This window comes from Mauremys reevesii, linkage group 9 (assembly GCF_016161935.1).
Source record: "Mauremys reevesii isolate NIE-2019 linkage group 9, ASM1616193v1, whole genome shotgun sequence".
Taxonomy (NCBI): Eukaryota; Metazoa; Chordata; order Testudines; family Geoemydidae; genus Mauremys; species Mauremys reevesii.
The window spans coordinates 103,445,320-103,467,498 of record NC_052631.1 but is presented as its reverse complement, the minus strand read 5'-3'; the positions used below and the strand labels follow the sequence as shown (position 1 = coordinate 103,467,498).

General features: G+C 46.1%; 1 protein-coding gene across 1 annotated transcript in view; it reads right to left on the bottom strand.

The window, feature by feature from the left end:
* The window catches only part of GCNA (germ cell nuclear acidic peptidase), a 53,982-nt gene that overhangs the window by 25,065 nt on the left and 6,738 nt on the right, over positions 1-22,179 (bottom strand). Inside the window, exons 4-7 of the mRNA XM_039487060.1 lie at positions 14,130-14,176; positions 13,669-13,732; positions 12,282-12,328; positions 11,071-11,526 (exon numbers count right to left, since the gene is read on the bottom strand). Coding sequence (XP_039342994.1) covers positions 11,071-11,526; positions 12,282-12,328; positions 13,669-13,732; positions 14,130-14,176 — 614 coding nt within the window. The remainder of the gene's footprint in view (positions 1-11,070; positions 11,527-12,281; positions 12,329-13,668; positions 13,733-14,129; positions 14,177-22,179) is intronic.

The following is a 22,179-nucleotide window of genomic DNA, read 5'->3' as shown; positions in this document are numbered from 1 at the left end:
GGATACCAGGACATCATTTGAAATGAGGATCCTTACTAGCTGATTGTTCTTCTCCCCCAAGACTTTCATCCTCTTTAACAGAACAGAGACTGTCAGATTGGGAGTGGGACCACTCTACTGCAGCCTTGAAAATCTCATCTACTATCTCTGTTTCCCTTAGCTCCTCCAGTACAGCTACTCTGGTTTAAAGAGTCCATACTTCATCCTCGAGGGCCATGAGTTGCTTGCACAGAATACACTCTTACACCATCTGGCCACAAGGCAGGTAATCGTACAGGCTGCATTCAGTGCAATAAACTAGATAGCTTCCACTCTGCTGCTGAACTTCTGCCTGCATTATTTTTGCTCTTGCAGGTTTATTTTGTTTGTTCTTTGGGGGGGGGGGGGGGTTTGGTGGGAGCGGGGAGGAGAGGGTTATTGCCTAAGTTTTGAGTATGTTTGTTAGGTGTATTTGGCTTCCACGCCTCCTCTCTAAATTCCCTCGCAAAACTCCTGTTTGCTAATGCCTATGGTCACTTAAAAAGAACAGGAGTACTTGTGGCACCTTAAGAGACTAACAAATTTATTTGAGCATAAGCTTTTGTGGGCTACAGCCCACTTCTTCGGATGCATAGAATGGAACACACAGAAAGAAGATATTTATACATACAGAGAACATGAAAAGGTGGAAGTAGCCATGCCAACTGTAAGAGGCCAATCAATTGAGATGAGAAAAAAAAACTTTTGAAGTGATAATCAAGATGACCCATAGAAGGTGTGAGGAGAACTTAACATGGGGAAATAGATTCAATTAGTGTAACGACCCAACCATTCCCAGTCTCTGTTTAAACCTAAGTTAATTGTATCTAATTTGCATATTAATTCAAGTTCAGCAGTCTCTCTTTGGAGTCTGTTTTTGAAGTATTTTTGTTGCAAAATTGCCACCTTCAAGTCTGTCACTGAGTGGTTAGACAGGTTGAAGTGTTCTCTCACTGGTTTTTGAATGTTATGATTCCTGATGTCAGATCTGTGTCCATTTATTCTTTTGCATAGAGATTGTCCGGTTTGGTCACTGTATATGGCAGAGGGCATTGCTGACACATGATGGCATATAACCGGACAGGAATGCAGACAGCTGTTCTGGCACCACAGCAGCCTCGTGTGGGCAAAAGGTGGAACTGCAGCACTTTTGGGGTAGAATGTATTTTCAGGGGTGGGGAATTCTGTGTGTGCCCAGTGGCACAGAATTCCCCCAGGATTAGAAAGAAGTTAATCACAGCATTCTGCCCATGGAGTCAGATTAGGACAGAGTGGGGCACACAGGGCTGCTGGGTATGTGTGTGTGTCAGACTGGGGATGGGGGCGGGGGCTGCAGGGACACATGGGGATGGCAGAGGAGGCTGCAGAGATGCATGTGGATGGGGGGGTGCAGGGACAAGGGCAGATGAAGCCTCTCTCCCTTTCAGTCAGGCACTTCTCCCACCCACACCCAACAACCCTCCAGGTTCACTCCAGCTCCTTCCCTCTGCCTCAGCTCCTCTGTTATCCCTGACTCCCCCAAGCCTTTGCACTGCTTCTGACAGGTATAGGAAATACAGTTCTGTATTGTAATTTAAATGAATTACTCAGATTTCTACATTAATATGCCTAATAAGGAATCTATTTGTTACAAACATACTTGCTGACACGTTTTGAAATAAATTACCAAAAATAATTGAAGATGGCATGATTATATTGATTTTGAAAAATAAAATATGCAGAATTTTAAAATATTATGCACAGAATTTTTAATTTTTTGGAACAGAATTCACCCAGGAGTACAGAATGCTACCAGAGATCCATTTAGCGAGTCTCTGCATGGAGATCAGTTGTTCTTTCATCTTTTTGGCAAAGGCAATACAGAGGCTCATGGAAACCCTGAAAGGTTTAGTTCTGTTGAGGAATAAGCAGGTAGCCATAGGTTCAAACAGAGGTCCTCTCAGGGTGTTAATGACCAGATTAAGGTCCCAAGGAGGGGTAGGTTCCTTGACAAGAGGAACCAATTAGGACGACTTTTAATTAATCATGGCTGGGTAGACAAAACCAGAAAATCCCTTTAGAGGAGTGTGGAATGCCATGATGACCACCAAGTGAACACTGACTTTGCTCAGTGATAAACCTACAGTCTTCACATTAAGCAGGTAAATGAGACTGTCCAAGAGACAAGCATACTGAGGAGATATGGAATGTTGGGCACACCAGATTTGGAAGTTGCTACTTTTGAAGGTAGGTCTTCCTTATGGCACATTTCCTGCTGCCCAGGAGTAGACTGAACCTCAGGAGAACAGTCAAATCCTATGCCCAAGAAGTTTCCAGCTTTGAGACGGACAGAAGCTAGGATGTGGTGGGACATGGTCCCTGATTTCTGGGTCAAGAGAACTGCTGCCAGAGGGAGGCAGCGATACAAGGCAAGTCCAGGAATCACACTTGTCGCAGTCAGGCCAGACCTATGAGGATTGCTACAGCTCGCTCTTACCGTAGGTACTGAAACTGAAGTATCAGAGGTGTCAGAGGGTATGTGTATAGAAGTGTGCACAGCCATGTGACGAGTAGGGCGCACTCCATGGAATTGTAACTGTACCCCCCCCTTCAACCAAAAGTAGTGGCATTTCGTATTGGAAATTGTGGCAAAAAGATTGACTTCTGAAAGCCCCAGAACTGGCAGATGCCGTGGAAGATGGCATTCTTGAGTTGAGTTCCCACTCATGCTCCTGGTGGAAATGCCTACTGAGGGAGTCTGCTACTGTGTACTGCAGACCTGGAAGCTAGGCCACTGAGATGCAGTGGGGTATGCACCAATTCCACAGACTTAGTGATTCTGAGCATAAAGACTGGGGATCTTACATGGTGGTTTATACAGTATATCACTGGTCTGTTGTCCAGCATTACCTTGACTGAGTGGCCATCAAAGCTGGGAGGGAAGAGCTGATACACAAACTGCTTCATGTTTGAGGACACTGATATAGAGGGATGCCTCCTGGGAAGTCTATTTACCCTGGACTAGGGAGCCCTGGAGGTGAGCACCCCAGCGCAGTAGAAAGGTGTCCATGGTGATGACCTTTGATGGTGGTGGGCATGAAAAGAGTTCCCACACAAACCTTGTGAAGTTTGTTCCACACGTCCAGGGAGAAAGAACTTCTGGAGGTAAGGCAACCTGTTGTTGAAGGTGTCTCTGCTGAAGGTATAAAGAGTCCTGAGCCAAGCCTAAAGGCAAGAGAGATGCAGCCGTGCCATGAGGCATCACAAAAGTACAGGCTGATATAGAATCATAGAATTCAAGATCAGAAGGGACCATTATGATCATCTAGTCTGACGTCCTGCAAGATGCAGCCCACATAAGCCGATCCACCCACTCCTTTAGCTAGCGACCCCTGCCCCATGCTTCGGAGGAAGGCGAAAAACCTCCAGGGCCACTGCCAATCTTCCCTAGAGGAAAATTCCTTCCCGACCCCAAATATGGTGGTCAGCTGAACCCCGAGCATGCGGGCAAGACTCTCCAGCCATACCCTCTGGAAAAAGGTTATATCATGTCCTTGACCCATTGTACAATTTACCAGTGTGGCACTTAATTGACCTATTGATATGTGGCTTAACTGCTGAAAACAGGACCTTGCTGTGGACTAAGGGCTCTGTTGCGGTGTGGTGATGAGGCTGGCCAGTGTGGTGATGCTGTCCCCCAGAAAGTAGCTTTGGAAGTTGAGCAGTCTAGAGTTGTTCCAATAAATTCTATGTGCTGTTCTGGGGATTGCTTAAACAGAGACATGTCCAACCTATGACCCAGTAAGTGAAACCAGGCTAGAGCCTTGTTGGTGACTGACTGGACCTCAAGAAATGAGCAAACCATGAGGAGACAGTCCTCTAAACAGGGAAGGAAGGAGGGAGGGATAGAGTAGTGGTTTGAGCATTGGCCTGCTAAACCCAGGGTTGTGAGTTCAATCCTTGAGGGGGCCACTTAGGGATCTGGGGCAAAATCAGTACTTGGTCCTGCTAGTGAAGGCGGGGTGCTGGACTCGATGACCTTTCAAGGTCCCTTCCAGTTCTAGGAGATTAGGATATCTCCATTAATTTAAATTTAAGATTATCTCCCATTGGCATAGGTGAGCTGTGATGACAGAGAGGACTTTTGTAAAGACCCTTGGGTGGTGGAAAGGCTGAAGGGCAAAACACGGTATTGGTAGTGATTCATGCCAATGAAGAATCACAGAAAGCATCTGGGACGGGTCCATAGCTAGACGAAAGAATGCATCCTGGAGATTAAGAATGACAAACCAGTCTGAGATCTAAGGATGGGTTATCGTAGCCAAGGTTACCATCTTGATGTGCTGTGAAAGGATAAAGCTATTCAGAGTCCTGAGGTCCAGGATCAGTTTCCCCCCTCTCTTCCTCTTGGGGACCAGAAAGCACCTGGAACCGTCTTCTAGTGAAATCTGGGGGAACTGGCTTCATTGCCCCCAAGAGCGAGAGAAATTGGACCTACTGCCTCAAAAATAACTTGCGAGAAGGGTCCCTGAACAGGGATGGGGAGAAATTGAATGGAGTATCCTGTTGAAACCACCTCTAGGATCCACTTGTCTGATGTAATGTGCTCCCAGGCAGGTAGGAAATGGGAGAGATGATCTCCAAAAGGCTGAAGGATGGCTTCTCAAAGCATGAGATCCAGAGGAGGAGTTGGTTCATTACCCTCATCTAAGCCATCAAAATTTGGTCACAGTCGTTGACTAGGATGTGACAGTGGCCTGGGCCTCTTTTCAGGGTCGCCCTAGAGTCCTTCAGGCTGTGAAGTGAGGTGTTGGCATCACTACTGAAGAGCTTTGAGTCTTCAAAGGAGAGATCCTCGAGAAATCTCAAGTCCCTGCCCCAGGGAGGCCAGATGATTGCAGCCAGGAGACTCTATGCATAACGACTGCTGTTACTATCAAACATAAGGCTGTATCAGCTGCAGAGAAAACTTAGCAACCATTTTTGCATCAGAAATAAGGGCCTGAAATTGTTCTCTTTGGTCAAGTGAAAAGTGATCAGTAATTGTATGTATTCTGCATAATTTGTAAAGTTGGATTTAGCTATTAAAGCTTAATAGTTTGTGTCCTTAAACTGTAGAGCAGCTGGAGAGTTCCGCTCTTTCTCCCCAGCAAGTCCAGTCATCCGAGTTCTTTATCTGGGAGAGGAAGGAGGGATGACTTGCCACACTTCATTGACAGAATCCACCAAAAAAAAATTGGTGGAAGGGTGTGAGAAAAAGTACTCTAGCCCCTACATTCCAGCAAAGTAATTTGTGTGTGCCCTCTTGCAGGTGGATTAGATAGTGGCAGGCATCTCTCAAATGGTGCAGGCTGGAGACAGCATCATCTCATTGATGGACAGAGCATTTTTACCCTGGGGGACACAGTATAAGATGTCCACAAGGGGGTGCTGAGACTCCCGGATTTCCTCCAGGGGAACATAGCATGACTCCTCAGTTCTTTTAATTGGGTCCCGAAAGGATGTGACATTGTCAGCATAAGCTGGCGAAGGAGATATCATGGCCCCATCGGGAGATGATGACAGTGGTGTCTCTTCCTCACCTACTAGCTCATGTTCATCAGAAATCTTCTTTTGGGGTAGAGTGTCCTGAAGTACTGAAAGCTGTTGCTGCAGTACCAGGGGCTGTTGGTTGGTCTTCTGCAGTCAGGCACCCTATTATAGTCGTCACAAGGGGCCCAAGCATTCCAAAATGACCACTGCGGTGGTGCATAGAGAAAAAGAGTAGGGCTCCAGTGTTGCTCCAGCAAGGGGTGATGAGGGTACTTGCTGATCCTGGACAATCTTATCTGGAAACACCTCCAGAGAATGTTGGAAAAACAGAGAGTAGAGTCCTTGACAGAGATGTCCAAGTTCAATTACTTATTCTCTGCAGTGTTCAAAGGGGAAGCCCTCAGTCCCAGGGCTCCTATTGGTATCAGAGCCCATGGAGGGGCAAACGGTCAAGTTGGTACCAGTGGATGTGAGCTGTGCTTAAAAGTAGTAGCACAGATGGAGGCTCTGGCTCCAACAGGCAGGATGGTACCAGACAAGGTCCTTCTTTGTGCCCCCTTAGGAGAGGACCTGGTTTTTCTGAGGCCCAAAGATCATCATACAAAAGGAATATGGTTGGTACTAGGGAGCTAAGAGGAATGGTCCATCAAAGGCTGGCAAGACAGGAAAGCTGTGGATAGAACAACTGAGGGCAAAAGACCCTGGCCACAGAAAATAAGTTTGATGGGGGTAATCACCCAAAAGCGCACACGTGCTTAGGAAATCAAAAGTACACAAATAAAACAGAGTAAAAACTAAATTAAAACTAGAATAAGTAAAACTAAAAGGACTAAAGTTATGAATGCAGCAGACATCACTCTGGACTGTCTCAACCAGAGGGCAGTGGAGAAGAAGCTACAGTGCCAGTGGGTTTTGCCTGCCTATATGACCTCACACAGGAGCACAAGGAGGTGTAATGCACGGTACAGACCTACAGACACTGCTAGCTAAAACCCCCAATTGAGCCTGTAGCTCTCTCACTCACCTAAAAGATATAATAGCTACAATAAAGCTGTCTTAACTAAGAGATGAAACTAGGAACATTCTCCCATAGGTTCAAATGGAGGTTTAATGACTAAGGGTATGTCTACACTACGAAATTAGGTCGAATTTATAGAAGTCAATTTTTTAGAAATCGATTTTATACAGTCAATTTTGTGTGTCCCCACTTAAGACCATTAACTCGGCAAAGTACATCAACAGAACTGAGGCTAGTGTCAACTTCCGGAGCGTTGCACTGTGGGTAGCTATCTCACAGTTGCTGCAGTCTCCGCCGCCCATTGGAATTCTGGGTTGAGATCCCAATGCCTGATGGGTCAAAAACATTGTCGCATGTGGTTCTGGGTACATGTCACCAGGCCCCCCCCCGGTCCGTGAAAGCAACGGCAAACAATCATTTCTCGCCTTTTTTTCCTGGGTTACCAGTGCAGATGCCATACCACGGCAAGCATGGAGCCTGCTCAGCTCACCATCACAGTATGTCTCCAGTATGTCTCCTGGGTGCTGGCAGACGTGGTACTGCATTGCTACACAGCAGCAGTCATTGCGTTTTGGCAGCAGATGGTGCATTACGATTGGTAGCCATTGTCGTCGTCTCCTGGGTGCTCTTTTAGCCAACCTCGGTGAGGTTGGTCAGGGGCGCCTGGACATAAATGGGAGTGACTCCAGGTTATTCTCTTTTTAAGTTTCGTCTCCTGGAGATTCAGTCCTGCCTGCAGTTGTACTGCACCGTCTTCTGGTGAGCAGCCAGGAGATGACAATGGCTAGCAATCGTACTGCACCATCTTCTGGCAAGCAGCCAGGTGATGACGATGGCTAGCAATCGTACTGCACCATCTGCTGCCAGCCTAAGATGTATAAGAGAGATGGAGTGGATCAAAACAAGAAAGAGACCAGATTTTGTTTTGTATTCATTTGCTCCCCCCCCCACTCCGTGAAATCGACGGCCGATAATCATTTCAGTGAGATCTGTCAGAGGCACCTTGAAAAGTTTAATGGAGATTCAGTCCTGCCTGGAATAGTGGGGAGGGAGGGAGGGATTGCTCAGTGGTTTGAGCATTGGCCTGCTAAACCCAGGGTTTTGAGTTCAATCCTTGAGGGGGCCATTCTGTGTGACAGTTGTGTGTGTTTCTTCTTGATGCAAACCCACCCCCTTCGTTGATTTTAATTCCCTGTAAGCCATGTCGTCGGTCGACCCTCCCTCGGCACTGCTGCAGGTCCCTGTTATAGCCTCTGTCCTTCATGCCCTTGGAGATTTTTTCAAATGTTTGGGCATTTCGTCTTTTGGAACAGAGTTCTGATAGCACGGATTCGTCTCCCCATACATCAATCAGATCCCGTACCTCCTGTTTGGTCCATGCTGGAGCTCTTTTGCGATTCTGGGACTCCATCATGGTCACCTCTGCTGATGAAATCTGCACTCACCTACAGATTGCCACGCTGGCCAAACAGGAAATGAGATTCAAAGGTTTGTGGGCCTTCTCCTGTCTAGTGCATCTCAGTTGAGAGCGCTGTCCAGAGCAGTCACAATGGAGCACTTTGGGATAGCTCCCGGAGGCCAATACTGTCGAATTGCGACCACACTACCCCAAATTTAACCCAGCAAGGGCAATTGCAGCACTAATCCCCTCGTCAGGGGAGTAGTACAGAAATCAATTTTAAGAGCCCTTTAAGTAAAGAAAATGACTTTGTCATGTGGATGGGTGCAGGGTTAAATCGATGTAATGCTGCTAAATTCAACCTAAACTCATAGTGTAGACCAAGGCTAAGTAGTATTACATGGGACTTTAATCTAGGTGTGGGTTCTTTAACCCAAGGATTCATTAACACCATCAAGAATCTTTGTACTATATCATGGATAAAGGAAGTCTTTGCTCAATTAAGCTGTGTGAGCTGGAGATGGCTGCTAGATGTACTTTTACTGACAATATGAGAGCGCCCCAGGAATTTCAAATGAACTATGTATTTCGCTTACGATCATAACAAAGGCAAGTTGACTGTTTCCTGAAGTTTAATAGAATCCCCTGTACCTTTCCTTCACCCCCACAAACAGACCAGATCCAGATCTGTCAAAGTCCTATGGAGTGGAGAGAGTCTAGAAATACAACCTCTTCTAGGTCAATAGGTCTGGAATTGCAGAGAGAAACCAATAAATCCTTTGTGATAGGAACAGAAGATCTGAGAACTACTGTTGTCTCTCTCAGGCCCCCCAAATTAGAATAATTTTGGTTTGGTCTTGTTTGATTTTCCTAAGAACTCTATGAATTAGAGGAATTGTGTGTAGAACAAAGAAGTCTTACTCCCTGTTCCAGTGGTCCCCAACGTGGTGCCCATGGGCCCCATGGCACCCACCAGGGCATTTGTGTGTGCCCGCCTAGTGCCCAGCAGGGGAGAGAAGCTGCGGCCCCGCGCCTGCTGGGGACAGAGAACTCCGGGGCTGCAGGCGCCAGTGTTCTTGGTCCCTGGCAGGCACGGGACTGCGGCTTCTCTCTGGTTTCTCCAGAGCTGCAGACTGTGGGCGCCGGTGTTCTTTGTCCCTGGCAGGCGCGGGGCTGTGGCTTAAGCTGGAGAGAAGCCGCGGCCCCGCACCTGCTGGGGACAGAGTACTCTGGGGCTGCAGGGTGCCAGTGTTCTCTGTCCTCCCGGTTTCTCTCCAGCTTCTCTCTGCACTGCCCAGAACTGGCGCCAAAAAAACCCCAAAAAACAAAAAAACACAAAACCAAAAAAAAACGCTCTGACTGCAGAATGGACGGAATGCCGCCTCATTGCATGTGCTGCCCCAGGCACGTGCTTGCTCCACTGGTGCCTGGAGCCGGCCCTGTATGTGAGTAATTGTTGGCTCCCGCCACACTCTTCTGAAAACATGAATGTGCTACTGGCCACAAAAAGGTTGGGGACCACTGCCCTATTCTAAAAGAAAACACCTTCAAGATGAACTGGTTGCCTGTCCTATTTTGGAGCTCAACATTTGAAGGTGTCTCTTGTTGCAAACAGGTCTGTTTCCAGATACATCCACAGTAAGTGTATGTTTGCTACTAAGTTCTTGAGCAACTACTTCTGCTGATCATGTAGGTTTCTGCTCATCAATCTGCAAGTATGTAGGCAGAAAGCTATAGAATCAATGTAGTGTACTATGCACCACTCCCACAGAACTCTAACCTTTCTGTCCATCTGGCTGAAATGTGGTCCTCCCAACTTGTAGTAGTATTATCAGTAAGTACATGAACCACTCTGCTCTGTGACTGGGGAGAAAAGACCCTATGTGAATAGACAGCAATAGAAATACTAACTACATCCAAAGATTTGACAAGCTCTTCCAGTTGACAAATAAAGGAGACTTCCCTCAGTACTCAAGAGCGTAGCACAGGGGTTCTCAAACTGGGGGTCGGGACACCTCAGGGGGTCGTGAGATTATTACATGGGGGGGTCACAAGCTGTCAGCCTCCACCCTAAACCCTGCTTTGCCTCCAGCATTTATAATGGTGTTAAATATATTTAAAAAAGTGTTTTTAATTTATAAGGGGGGGGGCGGGTGTCGCACTCAGAGGCTTGCTATGTGAAAGGAGTCACCAGTACAAAAGTTTGAGAACCACTGGCGTAGCAGATCCAAATGAGACCATGCTGGTGCAAGAAGTTTCCCTTGCACTATTTTCGGAGAAGGCTCCTTTTGTGGCTGCCTTTCTTCAGCCCTTTTAAATTCAGGGTAATACCTAAGAGAAGGCCAATATGACTGCATTGCTCCTGGTGACACCTCCAATCTTGCCAGTATCCTCTAGAGAATTCCCCATCATAGCCCCTGGGTGAGAGAGGCTAATCTCGTGTGCCATTTGCCTTTATCTGTTAACTTTAAGGGTACACTGCAGATATCTATTTTAAGGGCTTTTGAAGAGGAGAGGGTATAGATTTGCTTAAGTTATAGTTGGTTAATAATAAGCGGGTAAGTGCTGATTTGTGAACTCTTGACAAAACTAAAAATACATCTTGAAACAAAAGCATCTTAGAACACAGAATAGGTGCAGAATTATAACTCTAAATAACTGTCCAGCTTAACACCTGATCTTTAATATCTGACTGCTCTAATTTAAAGGCGTTTAATTATCATTTAAATGAATTTTGTATGTCAATTCCTGTCATACTTGTAGGAAACTGATTTTTATTTTTTAGTTAGCTTTGATTTTGTTGAAAGTTTAAAATGAAATTCCAAACTAAAAATCTATTACTGAAGCTTAAAATTTATTATAACTATGAAAATAATGGACAAAAATTAGTTAGTTCCTTGATAATTTAATTTAAGTAATTTAAATTTAGGGAAGCTACAATTCTCCGTATGCTCATTTCATTGATATGTCTGAACATTCTGCAAAAATGAGTCATAAGTCCTGTTTATGTCAGAAGTGCAACACATTTTTAAAACTATGCTGTTAATACTGCCAGCCATTTGCACAAGATACTTCATGAATAAATATGATTAAGAATACAGAAATAAAGAATGACTTCTCCTACCTGTAGTGGCTGATAGGGATAGAGTGGCTTTGTTTGAAGTTAAACTTGGAGTCAGTGGTATGCTTCGCTTCTTTATCCGCTCTATTAAAGATTCAAATTCATCCTCTGAGCTGTCTGGCCCTAATGCTGCACTATGTCGTAGTGCCATGGTTTGCGTGTTGTTCCGTGCACGCTCTTCCCAATTTCTTTCTTTCCCGTCAAGAGATGAATTTGGACTATATTTGGAAATATCAAACTCTTTCTGTTTTTGTGAAGGAGTTTGCTGTATCTGTTGCAGGTTGTCCTTCAAGCCCCTCGCTTCAATTTCTTGGCAGTGGTCAGACCATGTACTTTTTATGAAAACAGAATCATCATGTTTACTGTCACTTAAAATCTCTGGATACAGCCATTCCTGAGCGTAAGTGTTTTCCTTTCTAGAAGTCACTGGCTTCTTCTGGTTCTGAACATTCTTCACTGCTACAATTCAAAAAGAAAAATTCAAAGATTTCAGCATTTATGTTTTAATGCAAGTTAATCAGATCCTTTGGAAAACATGAAACCACCAGGCAGAGAAAGGAATCTTAGCAACTTCATCCAACCCATGCTCATTCACACCTAGGATCACACTACTTCCAGTTGCACTGCAGACAAACAATCAAAAATGTATGTATGTTGGGTCCACATTGTGCCAGCAAAAGGAGTTTAAGCCAGTCTGATACAAGATAAGAATAGCTAGAGAACACTTTATTACAGCCACTCTTTCTGATAAAAGAAAGCTTCTGCAGTTACGCACACATAAGAGTTTGTATTTAGCTGATTATATGGTCAATTTTAGGTCTTAAATATGCAGCATGTGAAAGGGCACTGAAGGGAAATGGCAGCTGGATTTTTCTTATAAGTAAAAGATTCAAATATGGAAAGGATTTTAAAAAGTACTACAAGTGAAGATATTGATATCCTACAGTTAAAACAAGCATAACAGGAAGGAAGAGGAAAAAGGGAAGGATCATATGGAGGAATGGGAAATTGAGAATGAGGAAGGAGAGAATTAATCCAGCAAAAAGCGAACAGAATTGAAGATGTCCTGTTATCTTACCCTAAAAGGGACCAAACTTTTCCAAAGCTATTTCTGTGCTCTTCCTAAAGAATAATTGTGAGCTCTGAACAATAAGCATTATTTCTCCACCCAGCTAAAACTCTTGTCCCCTCTTTGTTGCTGGATGGCTACTTACCCTTCTTGCTTGTCTCATTCTTTCTTGTAAAATCGGAGTAGTCTTCCCTGAAGTCAACGATGATTTCATTCAAACCATAGAGAAACAATAAAATGAGGCAAAGGAAGCCAGGAATGATTTTTGTCTTGATAAGGTAAAGCTGACAATAAAGCAGCCTGGTACAGTGCTCTAATTTATTCACTAGAAACATCCATTACCAAAGAACTCTCTCAATGTAACTTTTCATTGTCAGTTACATTTTGTCAATATTTATCATTAAACTTCTAAGCAAAAGACAGAACTCCATTTCAAGAATCATGGGCTATTTTGTAAGTTCAGTGCTACAGTAGGATGAGAACATGCTTGCAAACTAAGTTCAGATATTGAAATAGACCATTATCATTTTATCCAGTAACAAGAATGAGGGATACAGATAGGGAACCTTAAAGACAGAATTTATAAAATTCTGCTTAGAAATCACACTGTTGACCAAAAAGGTTGCCTTTAATGTGAATTTAGCACTTGTGAAAGATGCAAAGCTGCCAGTACTGTTAAATCCTCGATCCATAAAAATCCAGACTACAGGCTTCCACATTGCAAACCCCCACATTCCACTCCCACTAATAAGCCTCATTTCTAATCTGCAGGAATCACTTCAACTGGTAAAAAGGGAGTTCTGTTTCCATGAATCATTCAACACTTGGTGCCTCCGCCAAAACTGCCAACTATGGGAATAATTAGTACCAGAGACAACGAAGATTGAGTGTTATGGACATCTCCTCTCTAAAACTCACCAAGACCAAGTCATTTCAAATAGTGGTCTAATGACTGTCAGACAATAACTGTAAATCCAAATCTACTTAGCAGTGAAACTGGTGACAGAGGTGAAAGGTTCCATTTGAGCAGGGGCTGGACTAGATGACCTCCTGGATGACTAGGTCTATTCCAACCCTAATCTTCTATGATTCTATTATATCCCATTACAAGCTATACAGTGCTCCAAAACAATAACAAAATAGTGAGATATGTGACTCCAAACAACAATACTTCACATCTATGTAATGTTTTACATTTTAAAAGTGCTGTAAAAACTTTAATAACTCATAAGGCTGTTTTTAAAACTAATCTTCATTTTACAGTGGGAAAACTAAGGCACAGGGAGAAGCAATGTGACCAAGGCCACACTTGCAATGAGCAGCAGAGCCAGGATTAGAACTCCGAATGTTGACTTCTAAACCTGTGCCCAATCCTCCAGATACTGATGACACCCTATGCAAATGAGAGAGGATCTAATTCATTTTTCCATATTCAAAATAACTCATTAATGGGACATATTGGCTGCCATGGATTAGACAAAAAAAGTCTCTCTATAACTAACTACAGACAATTCAATAATTCCAGGACCCACCTGCTATTTTGTTTCTTCGAGACTTGATGTGCTAGGGATTTTGGAGTCTTCATTCTAGATAAAACTAAATCAGAATGTGAGAGAATTACATCACAGGAAATTTATTTTAGCTTTCTAAAAGTGATCCCATTCCATGCCTTAAGGGCATATATAGACAAAAATTGTTACAACTTTTATATTACCAATAGTATCCAAATGTCTCTAGAACAAGGACCCTACTTAATCTCACGATTAAAATTCTCAGCTATTCAGAGGAGAAGCAGCTCTTTGGCTACCCTCTCCCTCATCATTCAACCCTTGCCATGCCTTAAGACTTGGGAGAAAGAATAGGCTTTGCAACAAAGAGATTCACTGTAAAAAGGTATTCCAGAAGAAATTCATATTCTTGCAGCCATGAGGAATACATCCTCTCTACACTCATTGAGAAAGCAAGAGTAACATTCTAACCACTCTTTACTTACATATTTCAAATTCTTCATCACTACTGGAAGAAAAGGGCAGAAGAGAGCTGCAAAATAAAGCACAAAACAGATGTGAGGAACACAGTCCCTTCAGAGGCGAGGAAGTTACTCACCTTCTGCAATAATGATGGCTCTTCGAGATGTGTCGCCCTATGGAAGTTCCACTGTAGGTGTTATCTGCACCCCAGAACCTAAAATCTCTGATTAGAGGCAGCGGTGTCCATGCGGCTCGAACATGCACTCTCCCTTCCTTGAGGCTAACTTGCGTTGTGCAGGCGAACCACCCTCAGTTCTTTCTTTACCGCAGAGCCCCTTGGTAAGAACTCCATAGTAGAGGGGAGGAGGAGGAGTTGTGGAGCACCCATATGGACACACATCTTGAAGAACCATTCGTACTGCACAAGATGAGTAACCTCCTCTTCTTCTTTGAGTAGTGTCCTTATGGGTGCTCCACTGTAGGTGACTCCACAGCAGTATCCCCCACGGAGGTGTGGGGCTTCAGAGTGGAATCTGTTACTGATGATAGTATTGTGGAACCAAAGATGGCATCAAGGCATGTCCCAGGTAATTGTTTAGTGATCTGCAAAAGTATGGGCAGAAGCCTTGGTCGCTGCCCTACAGATTTCTGAGATGGGGACATTTTGAATAAACATGAGCTATATGGAAATGGATCTCGTGGAGTGCATGTGGATCCCTGATGGAAGCAGCAGGTTATGTGCAAGGGGTAACAGTGGGTAATGCATCTGGAAACCCATCTGGAGAGTATTTGCGCTGATACTGCAGATCCCTTGGATATTTCCGCAAATGAAAGGAAGAGTTTGGGAGATTTACTGAAGTCCTCAGTCCTGTCCAGATAAAACACCAGAGCTCTCCTAATGTCCAGCATATGCAGTGTTGCCTCCCTGTTGTCAGAATGTGGTTTAGGAAAAAAATATGGGGAGGTGAATTAGTTGGTCCAGATGAAAGGCGGAAGCTACTGTGACACCCTGGCACCCCCTTATTCACCACTGTAGTATAATTAGGCTATGTTTTGCACAAAGTATGTCTTGTGAGGTATCATTGTAAAAGTCTTGATCTGCTAGACATTAATAGCCCATTGGATTGTATGTGCTATCAGATGTCCATGTGGCCACCTTGCATATGTCTGTAACAGGTACGTTGTGGAGGAAGGCAATGGATGTTGACATTGCTCTAGTAAAATGAGTCCTAACACCCTCTGGTGGTTGAACATTCTGGGTCTGATAGCAGGATCTGATGAAGGCCAAGATCCACTTGGAGAGTCTTTGCTTAGAGATAGTGTCACCCTTTGATCTCTCGGTAATAGAAACAAATAGCCTAGGGGATTCCCGAAATGGTTTAGTTCTGTCAAGATAAAATGCAAGAGCCCATCGGATATCGAAGGTATGTAACGCAGCTTCCTGTGGAGTCGTGTGAGGCTTGGGATGGAATTGAGGCTTGGGATGGAATACAGGTAAGTATTGACTGGTGAAGGTGGAAGGTAGACACCACCTTGGGGAGGAATGTGGGACAGGTTTGTATAGTAACCTTGTCTTTAGAGAAAATGGTGTAGGGAGGGTAGGCCATCAGGGCGCTTATTTCACCAACCCTTCTTGTTGACATTATGGCAACCAAGAAAGCCACTTTCATGGACATGTGGAGCAGGGATGAGGTAGCCAGGGGCTCGAAAGGGGGTTTCATAAGAGCTGGGAGAACTAGGTTGAAGACTCCAGGAGGCTACTCGAGAATGAATCTCAGTGTAGAGATTTTGCAGGCCTGTGAGGAAGCATTTCATGGTGGGGTGGGCAAAAAGTGAATAGTCGTTCAGAGTGTCATGGAAGGTGGTAAGGGCCGCGAAGTGTACTCTAATAGAACTGAGCGAAAGCCCATCCTGTTTTACTTTGAAAAGGTAGTCTAAGATGTCAGGGAGGGTTGCAGTCTGGGGTATTAGGCATCTGTGCAAGATGGAGAGGCATTTCCACTTTTGCAGGTAAGACTTAGAAGCAGAGTCCCTTCTACTGTGCAGGAGGACGTATTGGACCTGTTCCGAGCAAGCTAATTCGTGGAATTGAAACCAAGAAGGAACCACACCAAAAAATGGAGTTTCCAGAGCTGCGGATGAAGAAGCTGACCACAGTTCTGGGAGATCTGGTCTGTTGGGGAGAGTCCTGGGAGGATGGATGGACATGCGTAGCAGATAAGGATACCATTTCTGCTTGGGCCAAGCTGGGGCAATAAGTATGACCCGGGCCATGTCCTCTGTGATGTTGCGTAGAACCCGGTGTATCAGTGGAATAGGTGGGAAAGCGTACATGAGGGAGCTGTTCTAAGGAATGAGGAACGCATCCCCTAGAGATGCGTTTCCGAGTCCTGCTCTGGAGCAAAATAGATGGCACTTGCAGTTTTGAGGAGTGACAAACAGGTCTATCAACAGAGTGCCCCAGTGGGAGGAGAGCTGTCGGAGTATCATGGGATGTAATGCTCATTCGTACTCCTCGGAGAAGTGTCTGCTGAGTGTGTCAGCGGTAGTGTTGTGACACGTGAGCAGGTAGGAAGCGGTGACTTATGTGATGTTGTATGTACCAATTCCACAGTTTAATGGCTGCTGTATATAGGAGTGTGATCGTGCTCCTCCCTGCCTGACGGCTCTGAGTTCTAGGAGATTGATGTGCAGATGCGTCTCTGATAGGGACCGGCGGCCCTGTGCCTTGTGGTCGCCTAAGTGCGCTCCGCAATCTATCTGGGAAGTGTCCGTGGTCAGCATGAGTATTGGAGAGCGTGGATGGAAGGGAACACCCGTGCATAGGTTCTCTGGTTTTGTCCACCAATGTAAGGAGGCCAATACGTTCGGTGGCGGAGTCAGAGTTATGCAGAAACTGTTTCTGCCGGGTTTGTAGTTGGAGCTGAGCCAATCCTGAAGGCATCTCATGTGCGGCGTGGTGTATTTGGCCATGAAGGTGGTGGCTGCCATGTGACCAAGAAGCTGAAGGCAGGTCTGTGCCTATATTCTGGGGCGAACAGAGATTGTGCGTATGAGATGCTTCATGCGATTCCTCAATATTACGCATCTGTGTGCTGGATGAATGGATATATGGAAATAGGCGTCTTGGCCTTGTTCCAGTACGGGTATTATTATGCCCAATGTGACCATCTCAAATTTTTGTACACGTACAAACTTGTTCGGTCAGCGTAGGTCCAATATAGGTCTCCACCCCCCGCCTTTCTTTTGGGTTAGAAAGTAGTGGGAGTAGAACCCTTTTCTCCAATGTTGCGTCGGTACATGTGCAACTGCACCTAGGTGGAGAAGATGAGCCACCTCCACACAGAGAAGGTGCTCGTGAGAGGGGTCCCTGAAGAGGGACGGGGAAGATAGGAAAGGGATGGAGTAACCTGACTGAGGTATTTCCAGGACTCAGCGATCCTGCATGATCTGTTGCCAGACATGGTGGGAAAGCCTGGAGGCAGTAGCCAAATGGGCAAATAGGCAGTGGAGTCAAGGGGTGGTCACGCAGACCCCTGACCAGCACTTCAAAATTATTGTTACCCAATGGCGGGAAGTAGTTGGTTGTGCCTGGTTTTGCCTGCGCCTAGGAGGTCTGTTGCGGTTTCTCCCAGTGTCATAGGGTCTGGACTGGGGTTGGTGATATTGTGCACTGGGCCTCTGATAAGGTTGATACCATGGTCTCCTGGGGATGAATGGGTATATGCCCAATGTGCGCAAAGTGGCTCTAGAGTCTTTCATAGTGTGAAGGACTTAAACGGAAAAAAGAGTTTATTTGTGTCAAAGGGGAGATCCTCCACTTTGGACTGCAATTCTTTGGGGATACCGGATGCCGAGAGCCAGGAAGACCAGCTCATCACCACTGCAGTGGCAGTGGTGCGGGCTGCTGGACCAGCCATGTCCATGGACACTTGTTGTGCCTTCCTAGACACCAACTGACCTTCAACGAGGACTAACTTGAAGTCCACTCTCCTGTCCTCCGGTACATGGGAGACAAATCAAAGAGCTTGTTGTAGTTGTCATGGTCATAGCTTGTAAGGAGGGCGGAATAATTGGCAATTCTAAATTGCAGAGTAGAAGAGGTATAAACCTTGCGGTCCAGGAGGTCAAGGCATTTGAGGCCCTTGTCCTGCAGAATGGGCCAGCAGTGTGGTTGCTTTATTCTCTGCATTGCTGCACCCACAATAGAATTGGGTTGTGGGTGGGAAAATAAGAAATCAACATCCCTCGTGGGCACATAGTATTTATGTTCAGCTTTCTTGCATGTTGGCGGAATGAAGGCAGGGGTCTGCCAGAGAGTATCAGCTGGTTCTAGGAAAGCTTTGTTTATAGGTAGGCAGGAGCCAGTAAACCCAGGAAGGGCTCATAGCCCACCTCTTCAGGAGGGGGTTCAGGAGCTGTAGGTGTTGATAGAGCTGGGGATATAGGCGTAGGACAAGATTGCGATCCGGTAGAAGGGGCGCAAGGAAGAGCGGTGGCAGGAGCCGACCATGGGTATCACTGAGGCCAGGTAGGAAAAGTTGGGTCCCGACCACTGGGGGACAAAGTAGGGAAACTGAGGCTGATTCTTATGATGCCCCATGTCTTGGGGTATGTATGGCTCCAGTGGAGGGGAAGACTCAGGCAGGGAGAACTCTGCCTGCTGCTGTGTGCTGTTCTCACTATCAGTGAAAGTATCCAGGTCAGGTGGTGAGAGCTGCTGTTCAAACAGTGAGTGCTCCGTGTCTAGGAGCGGAGAGTCAGGCTCAGGGGCCACAGAGATATCCTGCTGATGCAGGAATTGTTGCTGCTCCCTAGGCTGGTGTGCTGCAGAGTGTGAAGCGTGAGTGGCAGCCCGGAGTGATTTTAGTTTCACTTTTGCAGGAGCCGAGAATGGGGGTGGAACGCATTGTCAGCACCGGGTCCATTGTCGGTGCCAGGGGGGACCGGTGCCGAGAAGAGCTTCCCACTGCGGGAAGTCAGGTCCCTGCTTTTGAGCCCTGTGTGAGTTGCTTCTGAAATGCAGGGGCAGTCAAAGTTGCCTGCTCTCGGTGCTGATAGCACCAAGGGTAAAGACCCCGTGGGAGTTCTTTTACCCTTTTGAGTGTCTGACATTAGGGCTTCCTGCCTCTTCACGTGAGAGGGTGAAGTTTGGCTCCCGGTAGGTTCTGACCTGGCAGGGGAACCTGAGGGAGAGGGTTTACTGCTCTTCTCCATAGGAGGCTGCAGAGCTTCTTGCCTCTTTGCGTGAGAGGGTGAAGCCATGTTCCCAATTGGTTCGGACCTGGCCGGGGAGCGTGAGAGACAGGGTTTGCCATTGCCTGTCTCCAGAGGCGGCGGCGGCAGGGATTTCTGCATGAGAAGCATTTTCAGCCGCAGGTCCCTGTCACAATGAGCCCTAGTTTTGAGGGTCATGCAGTGGACACACTTGGCAGGGACGTGTGTCTCGCCAAGGCACTTCACACAACATGAATGTCCATTGGACCTTGGCATAAAGTCCTGACAGGAAGCACATTTCTTGAATCCTGAAGCCCCTGGCACTATTGCACTAGGAATGCCAGGGGAGAGTCTCTCAGCGGGAGACAAAGTTGAAGAAAAAAGTGTTTTTTTTTTAATTATTTAAACTAAGTAACTCTTCTAAAGGAAGGGAAACAACTGGGATGTTACTATTTCTAGGTTCTTTGTAATTGTTTCCTTCAGAAACCAGGGAAGAGGATCAGCACTGCCCTGAGTCCCATCTTCAGCTAAGGATGGCTGAGAAGGAACTATGGGGGGTGCGGGACACATGCATTCAGGCAAACCCTAACGACACTACGAGACAGCAGCCGAGTGCATGTCCCCCAACCAGGCACTGCTACCGAAGATCTCCGATCAACCGCGCCAGGACGCACCGTCACCTAGAGTGGAGCACTCACAGGGACAGCACTCAAAGAAGAACTGAAGGCGGTTCACCAGTGCAGAGCTAGTTAGCCTCGAGGAAGGGTGGGTGCACGTGCAGGCCGAACATACACAACTATCTAGAATCTCTGATTAGAGGGATGGGGCGCTGACACACCTTCAGTGGAGCACCCATAAGGACGCTCCTCGAAGAAGAATAGATGGGCAGACAACACTACACAGATCAAGATCACAACTTGTCAGAAAATTTCTGTTTAAATTTGACAGATATTCTGCAATTATTTTTTTTTCCAATTTCAATCAGCTCTAATCAGTTATTTACATTTCAAGTGGATAAGAACTCCAACTGCTTATTTCTGAAGCTATGGAAAGAGAAAATGTTTCAAAGAAGATTTCAATATGGTTTAAGGGAAAATTGAATGTCAATCTCAGAAACCTACTAACATAAACTAAAAATTCATTAAGCTAAAAATTCAACCTGCTGCACACAAGAAGTCATAAGAAAGAACCAGGACTTCTTTGGGGAAGAGTGGTCTCTATACCATCTTCTCCTAAACTGTAGGATGAGACATCCCGTAACCAGGCAGCGCAATAATCCAGGGTCCTCTGAGACAAATTTAAAATAAATAAATAAAACCTCAACTAGAACCAGCAGTTAACCCAGTGGCATCCTCAAGCAAAACTCACCTTCCACAATAACATCAGCTTCTGGCAAAATCTTGAGTAAACAGATAAGCCTTATTATACATCCTGACCGTTAACATACCCAGGCTATTATGGAACAAGGATAGGGAGAATAGGTTCAAAAGCCAAGTACCTCTTTTTGAGAAAAAGAGTAGAGCAGGGGTTGGCAACCTTTCAGAAGTGGTGTGCCGAGTCTTCACTTTAGCTTAAGGTTTCGCGTGCCGGTAATACATTTTAACGTTTTTTAAAGGTCTCTCTCTATAAGTCTATATTATATAACTAAAATTATTGTTGTATGTAAAGTAAACAAGGTTTTCAAAACGTTTAAGAAGCTTAATTTAAAATTAAATTAAAATGCTGATCTTACACCGCCGGCCCGGGGTTCTGTTCACCTAGTTCGGCAGCGGGCTGGGGCCTGTGGGACCCGGCTGCAAGGGGCCGGTAGCTGGGACCCCAGACCGGCAGCGGGATGAGCAGGGCCAACAGCTAGGACCCCAGACTGGGGGTGCAGGTGGGAATGGGGTGGGGGTGCAGGAGCTCCCATTTGGTGCCCAGGGTGGGGGTGGGGATGTGGGAGGGTGCAAGAGTGAGGGCATGGGGTGGGGGGCTGGGTATGTGAGGGGATGCAGGGGTCAGGGCAGAGGGCTGTGGGGGGGTTCAGGGGTCAGGGCAGAGGGATGGGGTGCTCACGGCAGGGGGCTGGAGGGGATATGCCCTGATTCCACCCCTTTCCCCAGGGGCCCGTCCCCACCTCTTCTCTGCCTCCTCCGTGGAGCAGCGAGCATGCTGTGGCTCTGCTCCCTCTCCCCCTTGCAAGGGCGGTCAGCTGATCGGCGCAGAAAAGGAGAGGAGGAGGGGCAGGAAAGCAGCATGCTGAGGAAAGAAGTAGGGGAGGGGGAAGCTTGGCTGCCAGCAAGACCAAGCTTCTGCCTCCTGCCCTCGCAGGAGAGAGCAGTGGGCGGGGGGCCTGAGTGGGGCCGGGACCCCAGCAGACAGCAGCGTGCCATTAAAAATCGGCTTGCGTGCCGTACGTTGCCGACCCCTGGAGTAGAGCATTCTCTAAGCAAGGAAGGTCCTGCTTGAATGCCTCTGCTGATCATAACTATGGCAGTATTACAAACAAAATGGGAAATTACTGCCGAGGAAGGAGTAATGCGGAAAGTGGGGTGTGGGTGTGTGTGGGGGGGGGGGGGAGGGAGAGAGAGAGAGTCATAGTGGACCATAACCTAAATACTAAATATGAGTCAACAGTGTAACACTGTTGCAAAAAACAAAACAAAACCCCGAACATCATTCTGGGATGTATTAGCAGGACTGTGGTAAGTAAAACACAAGAAGTAATTCTTCTGCTCTACTCCATGCTGATTAGGGTTCAACTGGAATAGTGGGTCCAGTTCTGAATGCCACATTTTAGGAAAGATGTGGACAAATTGGAGAATGTCCAGAGAAGAGCAACAAAAATGATTAAAGGTCTAGAAAACATGACCTATG